Consider the following 10,743-nt stretch of genomic DNA (forward strand, 5'->3'; position numbering starts at 1 on the left):
ATTGTTTTAGTAAATGACTAAAATAAAATAAAAAGCTACAAAAAAAACAAAAAGAAATCTATAATTTTAAAAAAGATAAAAAAATATATTTTTAATATTTTAACACAATAAAATAAAAACATAAAATGAGCACAAGGTGAGAAAGGTAAGAGAGATAAAATTTAATATTCTTATATTTTTTTAATATTTTTATTAATTAATAAATTAGTGCAAGTCACGTTTTTTATTTATCATATCATAATCATAACATATAAAAAAGTGCGAAGAGGAGAAGTATAATTAAATTTACTAAGATATCCTTATATGTTTTATAAAGACGGGTTAATATAGTAATTGACTAGTTAAACCATTTTATCTATGAAGATGGGTTAATATAGTAATTGACTAATTAAATAATTTAGGTAACACAAAAATAAAATGTTAAGAAATATTAAGTTAAGTTAAATAAATATTAATAAAAAAATAGGAATGTGCATTCTTATTTCTTTCAACTAAAATTTTATTTTATGAGAGTTTTTAACAATTCTATTTACATAGTTAATTCCATATATAATATCTATTCATAATTAATATTAGTTAAATAAAATCATTAATATAATTAACATGATGTAATCAAAATAATTAAAGAAGTATATATATTCACAGTTGGACATGATTGTTAAAATTTTAAATAAAATTTATAATATTAAAATAAAAAAAGTGAAATAACTATAAATAGAAATAAAATACATAATTAAGAAAATTATAAAAACACCAAACTAATATGCTTTTGAAAATTAGATTAAAGGAAAGAATAAAAAATAAAAAAATTAAATTTACATTTACATCTACAAATAAATAAAAATATTTGAATATAATTTATACTTTAAAATTAATAATATATTAAATTAATATGATATATTAAAAAGACAAATTTTTCATTTAATAATATGATATAATTTTTTATGAAAGTTTCAAATCTCTAAAAAGTAGTTTATTATAATTATAAAAATTATATGTATCATAATTTAATTATTGATATGTAAAAGAATGCATTAATTTCAAGATCTTTCAATCAATATAAACACCTTGAAAAAGTATTATTTAAAGCGAAAATCCAATATAAACTTGATGTGAAATAGTCTAATGAATCATTAAATTTAAATGTATTTTACGATGATTTTAAATTTACGGGCATAGATATGCACCAGTTTTGATGTTATGTACATTATAATAAATTTTTTTGTCTTTAATTGTTAATTATGAGGAGAATTAAGAGTGTATCCTTAATGAATATGCAATAAATAAATTTACATTTTGATTACATTTGGATTTTAAGTTGATTTCATAATCCGATTATATTTAAAAAATAAAAAAAAGTATGAAATAGACAATTTTAATAAGGCAAAAAGAAACTTAATAAAGCTACAATTTTAATTTTCACTACTCATTCTTATTTTAAAGTAGCTCCTAATTAAAATATTAATTTGATAGATTATAACCTTTTACCTTATTTCATGCTTTTTCCTGTAAATTTTCTCAATTATCTTTTTTAAGTAATTAGTTTAACAACTAAAATAAGTAACAATGAAAAAGTTGACATAATTTCTAAAACAAATAAAATTAGATTATAATAATTATAAAATTAGTATGAAAAATAATAAATAGTCTAAGTAAATTTTTTAAAATTTTGAATTAATGCATATGAGTATTATATAAAAAATAATAAAAAATAAATTAATAATAATGAGTTCAATAATTAATATTCATGAACTCATGTAGATTAAAAGCGTAAATATTTGAGGCTTAAATGGCCGTAAAGATTAAAAGGATCTATTTGACACTGCCCACAAAGTTCAGTGGTCTATCTGAACCTTATTCTAAAGAAAAACTAAAGATTCGCTTCTAAGAGTATAAGTCGTCTTCTTCTTTTATCTTCGATTACCAACAAAGCGCTAACGGAGCGACAAGCCATCAAGAACAACAAGAAGAAAGCGTGAATTTCGAGGTTTACTTCGAAATCTTATCTTGAAGTTCCCTATGAGCAGGTTTTTTAATGTTTGTCAGTTTTTCTGTTTCTTCTTTTCGTTGGATGTTTTTCTCGTTTAAACGAGTCAATCTCTTACTGATTCTTTAAGCATTACAAATTAAAATAATAATAATAATAATAATAATAATAATTCTTTAACAAATTGAGCAATTGGGTTCGGTTTTTTTAGATTACTGGTTAGTCCTGTTTTTGTTTCTTTAAACTCTTTTTATCGGTTCGGTTTGTCGCTTGCAAAGATTTAATAGGGTAGCCTTCATGTTTTCTTCTGAAAAGAATTTTAGTTTGTGCTTCTCACTTGAACATGTCTGCTGTTTTATAAACTAATTTAGTTGAGTTTTTTGTGGGATTTTTCTTTTATTTGCGATCTTTATCTGGGAAGTAAGTTTTTTGTTTTCTTAGTACTGGAAATTCAGTTTAAAGTACGATGATCAAGTGTTTGAATGTACTATCACGTGAATGTAAATTTTGCTATTTTTATAATATATTTTTATTTACTTTTTAATCGGGAAGTAGTTTTCTTTTTCGTTATTTATTTTTTACTGGCATTGGCAATTCAAAATACAATGATGAATTGTTTGAATGTTGAATTATGTATATTGGTATAAGGATTTTGACTTTCTTGTGTTGTCTGATCATGAAGGTTGCTTTGCTTGCTTTAGTGCTGCTTATCAAAAATTGGGAATTGTGTTCGTGTTGAGATGGGATCAGAAGGGCCAAAGAGTGTAGTGATTCATGTTACTGGATTTAAGAAGTTTCAAGGAGTAACTGACAATCCTACTGAGACAATTGTAACTAATTTGAAGGATTTTGTTCAAAAGAGAGGGTTGCCTGCTGGGGTTACTCTTGGAAGTTGCAATGTTCTTGAGACTGCTGGAGAAGGTGCTCTTCCTTTGCTCTATAAGGTGTTAGAATCCAACGCTGCTGCTACAAATGTTGGTGAGAATGAACAAGTCGTATGGGTCAGTTTCTATTTTGAAACTTTGTTTAGCCTTTAAAATGTAGCATATTATGCCTGTTCTTCTTCATTTGGTTCTTTTATATTGAGCTGTCTTGACGAGTATAGAAATTAATGAAACTAGAAGTTAAGTGAAAGGGTGGAGTGTAGAGCTTGCTAATAGAATTGGGCTTCGGTCTAACCAATGCTAAAATGAGTAAAACTAGTCGGGTTTTAGCACTTATAAGCTATTTGTATTTCTTATTCTTTAGCAATATGGGATCTCCAACAATGAGACATTATTTTCCTAACTCGTACGGCATTTGCTAATGAATCTACCATAAATTTACTATTCACCAGCTTGGCCCACTTTAATTATGTCATGTACTTGGGAGTGTCCTAGCTAAATTTGTAGGTGTTTGCACGGTAGCACAGTGACTAGCGAGGCAAATAGATTTAAGCATGACACTTAGCATGTGGCAGCAGATGCTACTAATTGATTTTTTCTTTAATATTTTCTCATTGATTTTTTATGTAAACTCATTTGCCTTCATTACTTCTTCAGCTTCACTTAGGAGTGAACAGTGGAGCATTAGGATTTGCCATTGAGCGTCTGGCGGTAAACGAAGCCACCTTCAGATGTCCAGATGAGCTAGGATGGCAACCTCTGGTGAGTCTGCTTCTTCTTTCCGAGTAGCTAAATGGAAGACCAGATTTGTATCTTTTTCCTCACCTGTAAAGGGGGGGCACTTCAAAATTTTTGGAAAAGGGTGATTTAAATTTTAGCATTCCTATAGGAAAAGTATTATTCTTTGGTGCACTAATGTCTGTTTTGCTTCTCCAGCAACATCCAATAGTCCCCGAGGATGGAGGAACGTCCTGCACAAGAGAGGTACTTGATGATCTATTTTTATTTAATGTTAGATGAAACCTAACTAGTTTATCAATGACATTTATATAGTGCCTAAGTCAAGGAACTTCAACACTTTAAGTATTCTTGAACACTAAATACAATTGATTATTGCAGTTAGCTTACAGTTTTGTGCTTTTCATTATTTTTGTCTGTGAAGACTTGTTGCTCAATCAACGAAATATTAAAGTTCTTGAAGAAGAAGAAAGGCTATAATGTGACAACATCAGATGATGCAGGGCGCTTTGTATGCAACTACGTCTATTATCACTCTCTTCGGTTTGCAGAACAGAAGGGTCACAAATCTCTTTTCGTGCATGTTCCTCTCTTTTCAAGAATTGATGAAGAAACTCAAATGCAATTTATAGCCTCCCTTTTAGAGGCTATTGCCTCAACATGTTAAACATAAATAATCTCAATGTTCAATTTCACTCTTCTTCATGTTTGTTTGTCTATCATGTGCTAGTGCTTGTTCACCAAACTGCATAAATATGATTATATAAGTAAAATGAACCCAATTTCCATTTTGTGAGTCAATGACTGTTGTTAATTTAATTTCTTTGTCCTGATAGATAAAGGTTGATGCTTGATGCCAGTTTCACATTTCTCTTTTTTTTAACCTTGTTGGGTACCTTCCCCCCACCACAAAAGTGTGAAAACAAAAAAAGAAATTTACTTGTTTAGACAAAAAAGACAAAAAAAACCACTTCTTTTTGTCTGAGCAGTTGAGCGAGCCAATTCTGATAAGAGCAATGTTCGCTAATCGGAAGCAGCAACGTAATGAAAGTCGATGACTTTGTTCTTGATGTTCAAATCTCAGTGCTTTTTTGATAATTTTTTTTCTTTCTAATCCCATGTTCTAATTGTACAATCAGCAATGCGAATGAACAAATTACTGCTTTTTGTCCGTACCATAACAACCTTAACACCAAGATATTACGTACCCATATCATCTACTACCAACAATCTGCTGTTGGACTCTTATTGTGAATCCAATCCACATGATGTCGTTTACACCAAAAACAGGACTATTGATAAATTGATTAAATCTGGGAATATACATGGTGCACACAATTTGTTCGGTGATATGCTTATACGGGATGTTGTTACATATAACTTGCTGATTTATGGGCATGGTAAATGTGGAATTCCGAAACAAGCTCTCTATGTTTACCGCGAAATGGTTGCACAAGGATTAAGAGAAAATCCGTCAACGTTCTCTTCTGTTTTAAGTATCTGTAGTAATTCTGGGTTTGTCAGAGAAGGAATTCAAGTTCACTGCAGAATTATTAAGTTTGGGTTGCATTCCAATTTGTATATTGGTAGTTCACTTGTGGGTCTTTACATGCATATGGGACTTGATGATTGGGCTTTGGGTTTGTTTGACGAATTGCCTGAGAGAAATTTAGCAATATGGAATGTGGTGTTACGCGGGTTTTGTGAGCTGGGTCGATTTGATGAGTTATTAAGAATTTACAATGAAACGAAACTAGATAATTTGGAGCTAAATGGCCTTAGCTTTTGCTATTTGATCCGTGGATGTTGTAACAAAACGTTTTTCAATGAAGGGAGGCAGCTGCATTGCCATGTGATTAAGGTTGGTTGGGTAAACTCAAATATTTTTGTTGCTAATGCTTTGGTGGATTTTTACTCTGCATGTGGGAGTTTAAATGATGCAAAGATATCATTTCAAGCTATTCCACTCGAGGATGTTATATCGTGGAATTCAATATTGTCAGTGTGTGCAGATAATGGCTTACATTTTGATGCTCTTGAATTATTTTATATGATGCAGTTTTGGGGTAAGAAACCTTCGATTCGCTCATTTGTTGGGTTCCTAAATTTGTCAAGTATGAATGGAGATATTGTATTTGGGAAACAGATTCACTGTTGTGTCGTCAAGCTGGGTTTTTATAATGGGAGTGTGCATGTACAATCTGCACTAATTGACATGTATGGGAAATGTTTTGACATTGAGAATTCGATTTCTGTATATGAAAGTCTTCCTAAGAGAACTTTGGAGTGTTGTAACTCATTAATGACCTCTTTGTTGCACAGTGGCTTTGTTGATGATGTGATTGATATGTTTGGTTTGATGGTTGATGAAGGAATTGGACTTGATGAGTTTACGTTTTGTACAGTATTGAAAGCATTATTAGAGTCCGTTTTAGTAAGTTTGGCTAGCTGCAGATTGGTGCATTGTTGTGTAATAAAATTTGGCTTTGAATCTGATATTTCAGTTTCATGTTCCTTGATAGATGGATATTCTAGGTCTGGTAAAGTTGAGCTTTCACAAAAGGTTTTCTCACAGCTCTCTTCACCAAATGTCTTCTGTTTGACATCAATCATCAATGGATTTGCCCGAAATGGGATGGGAAGAGAATGTCTAGAGATTTTTGAGACCATGATCCAAAAGGGTCTGAAACCTGATAAAGTGACATTCTTGTGTGTGTTAACTGGGTGCAGTCATTCTGGGTTGGTTGAAGAAGGAAGATCGGTTTTTAATTCAATGACATCTAGGCATGGAATTTGCCCAGACAGAGAGCATCTTTCCTGCATGGTAGATCTGTTGGGGCGAGCAGGTCTGCTGGATGAAGCTGAAGAATTGCTGCAACGGACACCAGGAAGGGGGACTTGCGTTATGTGGAGCTCATTGTTGAGAAGTTGTAGGGTCCACAGGAATGAAATGGTGGGAAGAAGAGCAGCAAAAATTTTATTGGAACTTGATCCAGACGATTTTGCAGTTTATTCGCAAGTATCAAACTTTTATTCTGAAATTGGGGAATTTGAAGCTTCAATGCATTTTAGAGAGATTGCTATAGCAAGGAAGATGACAAAGGACATTGGTCATAGTTTAATTGATATAGATAGTTGCCATTAAGATTTGGAACTCCTCACCAAAGAGCAAATCAGCCATCAAACCTGGAGCCTCAGAGGTAGAGTGCTGTAATGTCAACTTTGTTTTCATGAGGTGATCCCTTATTTCGAAGTCCACATCCCCTTCAATTGATCAGTTGTGGAAACATTTCATGCTATCTTTTGCTTGAAGCGTATAATAGTGTGCATGTAGTGGACAATTAGGATATGCTTTTTGGTTGCCCTGTTAGGTCAAATAAAGCAATTGACCTCCTTACCTTTTCTTTTTTCGTTTGTGTTGTTTCCATACCGTATTCTTCATTCATGTGATACATTTTAATTCTTCATTTACAGAAATGAGATTGCCTGAAAAGGGTTTTCTTTTGTTGAAAATATTTTATCCATTTCTCTTGGAGAGAGAACACAAGTCTTTTTTTCTGAATGGTTTTCTATGTATTGGTTGAAGAGTAAAGCAAACAACTTAAAAAAATAATTCCCTTGTACTTTAAGTGTGGGCATGTAGAAAATGCTGTTCCTTCATACACTTTTAAGTTAAGCCATATAGCCCACAAAACCCTTCATTTCCAAATCTAATCTGCACATATAAATTGTAACCCAATGTTTGTATGGAATTATACAAATCAATTGTGTTGAAACAGCCAGATCAGACACAAGTATGGATAAATTATTCATCGTTTTCTTTCTTGGTTTGCTGACCGTAGTTCATGGAGTTGCAGGAAACATGCTATATAACAACATTGGCATGCTTGAGGAACTTGAAAGCTTTGAAGTAGATGAAGAAAATGAGGTGGAACTTTTTGATACTCCATCATGGACAAGTGAACGTGGTGGCAAGGTTCTTGTGAATGTTGATAGCTTTGGCGCAGCTGGAGATGGAGTTTCTGATGACACCCAGGTGCATATTTGAATTCTTACAGTGACTTGTGAGGTTCTTACTTTTTAGTTTTTGATTCGCTTTTATGATTGAGCTGTTTATGTTAAGTCCCCATTTGAATGCCAAAGTTCCTCAAGTTTTAATAGTTTAATAGTCTGACAACAAATTACTATTAGCATGATAGACTATGACATATTTTTATTCAATATAACAGTGGCTTAAACTTGGAATTGATGCTTAAGTGAAAATCTTATCTTTCCAAAGTTGAATTCCAAATGAAACTATCAGGAAAGAATACAATGTATCTGTTATTCAATCAAATAGTTATAATTTTACCTTTATTTTCTTCTTATAGCTTAAGTTTTCTATTATGTCATTACAGGCCTTTGTCAATGCTTGGAAGACTGCCTGTAGTACACCAAAATCAGTTTTTCTAGTTCCCCCAGGACGCCGCTATTTAGTTAATGCAACAAAATTTAAGGGGCCTTGTGAAGAGAAGTTGGTCATCCAGGTAATTTCAGTTGTATTTTAAATTCAAGGTACCTAATGGTTCATAAATTGTTGTCCTTGGTATTATTGGTTAGTTACTTTAATAATTGGCTTACCCACAGTTCTATCAGCAGCATTGTCTTCAATTTTAACATTTCATTTTCATCATGATTATACAGATAGATGGGACAATAGTAGCACCTGCTGAGCCCGAGAACTGGGATCCGAACCTTCCACGTATCTGGCTTGATTTCTCTAAACTGAATGGAGTTCTATTCCAAGGACATGGAGTCATTGATGGCTCGGGCAGCAAATGGTGGGCATCATCTTGCAAAAAGAACAAGACAAATGTAATTTCTCTAAATTACTTGCTCTATTGCTCTATCCATGCTCAAGTACTGCAAGTCAACAATTAAAATGTAACTCATGTTTCTCTTTCATCTTTTCTTTACAGCCTTGCAGGGGAGCACCAACAGTAAGGATTCCTTTAATTTTACCAACATTCTCTGAAAACAAACACGCAAAGCATCTAGGTGTGAAACTATATATTTGCTCCATATGAGATTTAACAGATAAGGTTTTTGCAGGCATTAACTATAGATTCAAGCTCATCTGTGAAGGTAAGAGGCCTGACTATCCAAAACAGCCAACAGATGAATTTTGTGATTGCCCGATCAGCATCTGTCCGAGTGTCCCGAGTACTAGTTTCGTCTCCAGGAGACAGTCCGAACACTGATGGAATTCATATTACTGATTCAACTAATGTTGCTCTTCAAGACTGCAAAATTGGAACAGGTTTTTCAACTCTTTTAAGTTTTCTGTTGTCCTAGAGATAGAAACTGAACTGGAGATCAACTAACAACCCTAACATTTATAAGAAATCATTCTGAAAATGACAAAATGGAACATAAGATGTAGAAAGAGGGAAGGGGGATGTTCTCCTATACGAAGAAATTGCATTATTTCATGGATGTTGATGTGATAGGTAAGCATACTAACAGTTTATCCGTTTTGGTGATATTATATCTGCTATTCAGGTGATGATTGCGTATCAATTGTCAATGGTAGCTCTGGCATCAAAATGAAGAGAATCTTTTGTGGACCTGGACATGGAGTCAGGTACCACTATTTTACAAATTATTACCCCTCATGTCAGAACCCACAGAAGTGAGATGTTCTATGCCCTTGCTTCCATCATTTAAGTTTTTCGTTTCTCTGCAAAATTCTTTACTCAGTATTGGAAGTCTTGGGAAGGACAACTCCACTGGAATAGTCTCAAAAGTGGTCTTGGATACAGCATTCCTCAAGGAGACAACCAATGGCCTCAGGATTAAGACTTGGCAGGTAATACTACTCCCCATTATTGATATGAAGTCATTGATTGTTCAAAACACCGAAGGTAATGTCCAAAAAGCTGTTCCAATACCAGATATAGCAAGTGTGTACATCTAGAAGCTCCAATTACATTCATTCTGTTACTCTGCTGCAGGGAGGCAATGGTTATGTTCGTGGGATACGTTTTGAGAATGTACAGATGGACAATGTTGCAAATCCTATCATTATAGATCAGTTCTACTGTGATTCCCCAAAAACCTGCCAAAACCAGGTATTTTTTCCTGAATTCCTTTTCATGAATTTACCAATAAATCACTTTTCATGCTATCCATTCAGAAATTCTGATAACTGAGTACTCTTATGCTTTTACCTTGTTAGACATCGGCTGTAAAAATAAGTGAGATCATGTACCGGAATGTTACTGGCACTACAAAGAGCGCAAGAGCTATGAACTTTGCCTGCAGTGACACAGTTCCTTGTGAAAATATAGTCCTCAGTAACATCAACTTAGAGAAGAAAGATGGTACAGTAGAGACTTACTGCAACTCTGCCCAAGGCTTTGGAATAGGTGTTGTTCATCCTTCAGCTGACTGCCTAACTTCCCAAGACAAAGACTATAGCGTTGTTGGTGAGACTGATATTGCTGAAGAAGACTATGTTACTGACCAGACTGAGATTGCAGAGGTTGCAGAATCCAGCAGTGAGGCTATCGTTCACACTGAGCTTTGACTTGGCTTCCTGCAGCAGTTAAAAAATAACCATATTATAGCAATTTATATAGCAATATAAAAACTTGGTAATTTGGAATGTAGTTCACTAGTAGGGATTTCTTGGAGGAGGATTGAGCTGCCCATGTCAAATTTTTTGGGAATTTACAGAGGTTATATAGCTATACATATAAGCTGCTCTGAAACTAATAATTCAGAAAATTGTAGAAATCAATGAATGATGCAGCTGATATTGAAAGAAAATTTATAAAGTTAAATGAGATTTATACTATTTGTTTTTCTAATTAATTCCTGATTTCCTCTCTTGGTGTTCATGTTTTTCTTTTCTTCCTTAGTAACAACAAAATGCCACACTTGTTCATGTAGACTTGTGTTAGTTTGGACTGGCCAGCAAACTCAAACTTGCCTGATGACAAACTTCAAGCCCAAGTCCAGAGAAACCCACCTAAAATCCCTTTTCTTTTTTGGAAAAATAACAAAATACCCATGATTTTTTTCAACTTTTTTTTTTCAAAAATATGATTTTGATTTTTTTTTTCTTTAGTTGCTTTTGGTTGTTTTTAAAAC

General features: G+C 33.0%; 3 protein-coding genes across 4 annotated transcripts; all 3 read left to right on the forward strand.

Moving 5' to 3' along the window:
* The first annotated feature begins 1,731 nt into the window (after positions 1 to 1,731).
* On the forward strand, positions 1,732 to 4,410 carry LOC8282583 (pyrrolidone-carboxylate peptidase 1). Of its 2 annotated transcripts, none has more exons than XM_015723132.3 (5): positions 1,732 to 1,987; positions 2,670 to 2,988; positions 3,529 to 3,633; positions 3,808 to 3,855; positions 4,034 to 4,410. In XM_015723132.3, the coding sequence occupies exons 2-5, from the start codon at positions 2,728 to 2,730 to the stop codon at positions 4,274 to 4,276; spliced, it is 657 nt and encodes a 218-aa protein (XP_015578618.1). In that variant the 5' UTR covers positions 1,732 to 1,987; positions 2,670 to 2,727; the 3' UTR covers positions 4,277 to 4,410. The 2 variants fall into 2 exon arrangements, with proteins under 2 accessions (XP_015578618.1, XP_002525358.1); XM_002525312.4 differs by having other exon boundaries at positions 1,852 to 2,027.
* Positions 4,411 to 4,530: 120 nt separating this feature from the next.
* Positions 4,531 to 6,754, forward strand: LOC8282584 (pentatricopeptide repeat-containing protein At2g37320). The gene has a single exon (XM_025158500.2). The coding sequence runs from the start codon at positions 4,751 to 4,753 to the stop codon at positions 6,752 to 6,754; it is 2,004 nt and encodes a 667-aa protein (XP_025014268.2). The 5' UTR covers positions 4,531 to 4,750.
* Positions 6,755 to 6,861: 107 nt separating this feature from the next.
* On the forward strand, positions 6,862 to 10,464 carry LOC8282585 (probable polygalacturonase At1g80170). The gene is made up of 9 exons (XM_015723118.3): positions 6,862 to 7,645; positions 8,007 to 8,135; positions 8,293 to 8,463; positions 8,568 to 8,588; positions 8,701 to 8,908; positions 9,151 to 9,232; positions 9,349 to 9,457; positions 9,603 to 9,719; positions 9,827 to 10,464. The coding sequence occupies exons 1-9, from the start codon at positions 7,406 to 7,408 to the stop codon at positions 10,175 to 10,177; spliced, it is 1,428 nt and encodes a 475-aa protein (XP_015578604.1). The 5' UTR covers positions 6,862 to 7,405; the 3' UTR covers positions 10,178 to 10,464.
* The last annotated feature ends 279 nt before the right edge of the window (positions 10,465 to 10,743 follow it).

Source organism: Ricinus communis, chromosome 7 (assembly GCF_019578655.1).
Source record: "Ricinus communis isolate WT05 ecotype wild-type chromosome 7, ASM1957865v1, whole genome shotgun sequence".
Taxonomy (NCBI): Eukaryota; Viridiplantae; Streptophyta; class Magnoliopsida; order Malpighiales; family Euphorbiaceae; genus Ricinus; species Ricinus communis.

Bases quoted from the DNA above. Each gene is read 5' to 3' on its own strand.
- LOC8282583 (XM_015723132.3), top strand. From the start codon at position 2,728: ATGGGATCAGAAGGGCCAAAGAGTGTAGTGATTCATGTTACTGGATTT. The intron at 2,989-3,528 runs GTCAGTTTCTAT...TTACTTCTTCAG, and splicing joins AGAATGAACAAGTCGTATGG to CTTCACTTAGGAGTGAACAG. The intron at 3,856-4,033 runs GTACTTGATGAT...TTGTCTGTGAAG, and splicing joins GAACGTCCTGCACAAGAGAG to ACTTGTTGCTCAATCAACGA.
- LOC8282584 (XM_025158500.2), top strand. From the start codon at position 4,751: ATGCGAATGAACAAATTACTGCTTTTTGTCCGTACCATAACAACCTTA.
- LOC8282585 (XM_015723118.3), top strand. From the start codon at position 7,406: ATGGATAAATTATTCATCGTTTTCTTTCTTGGTTTGCTGACCGTAGTT. The intron at 7,646-8,006 runs GTGCATATTTGA...ATGTCATTACAG, and splicing joins GAGTTTCTGATGACACCCAG to GCCTTTGTCAATGCTTGGAA. The intron at 9,720-9,826 runs GTATTTTTTCCT...TTACCTTGTTAG, and splicing joins CAAAAACCTGCCAAAACCAG to ACATCGGCTGTAAAAATAAG.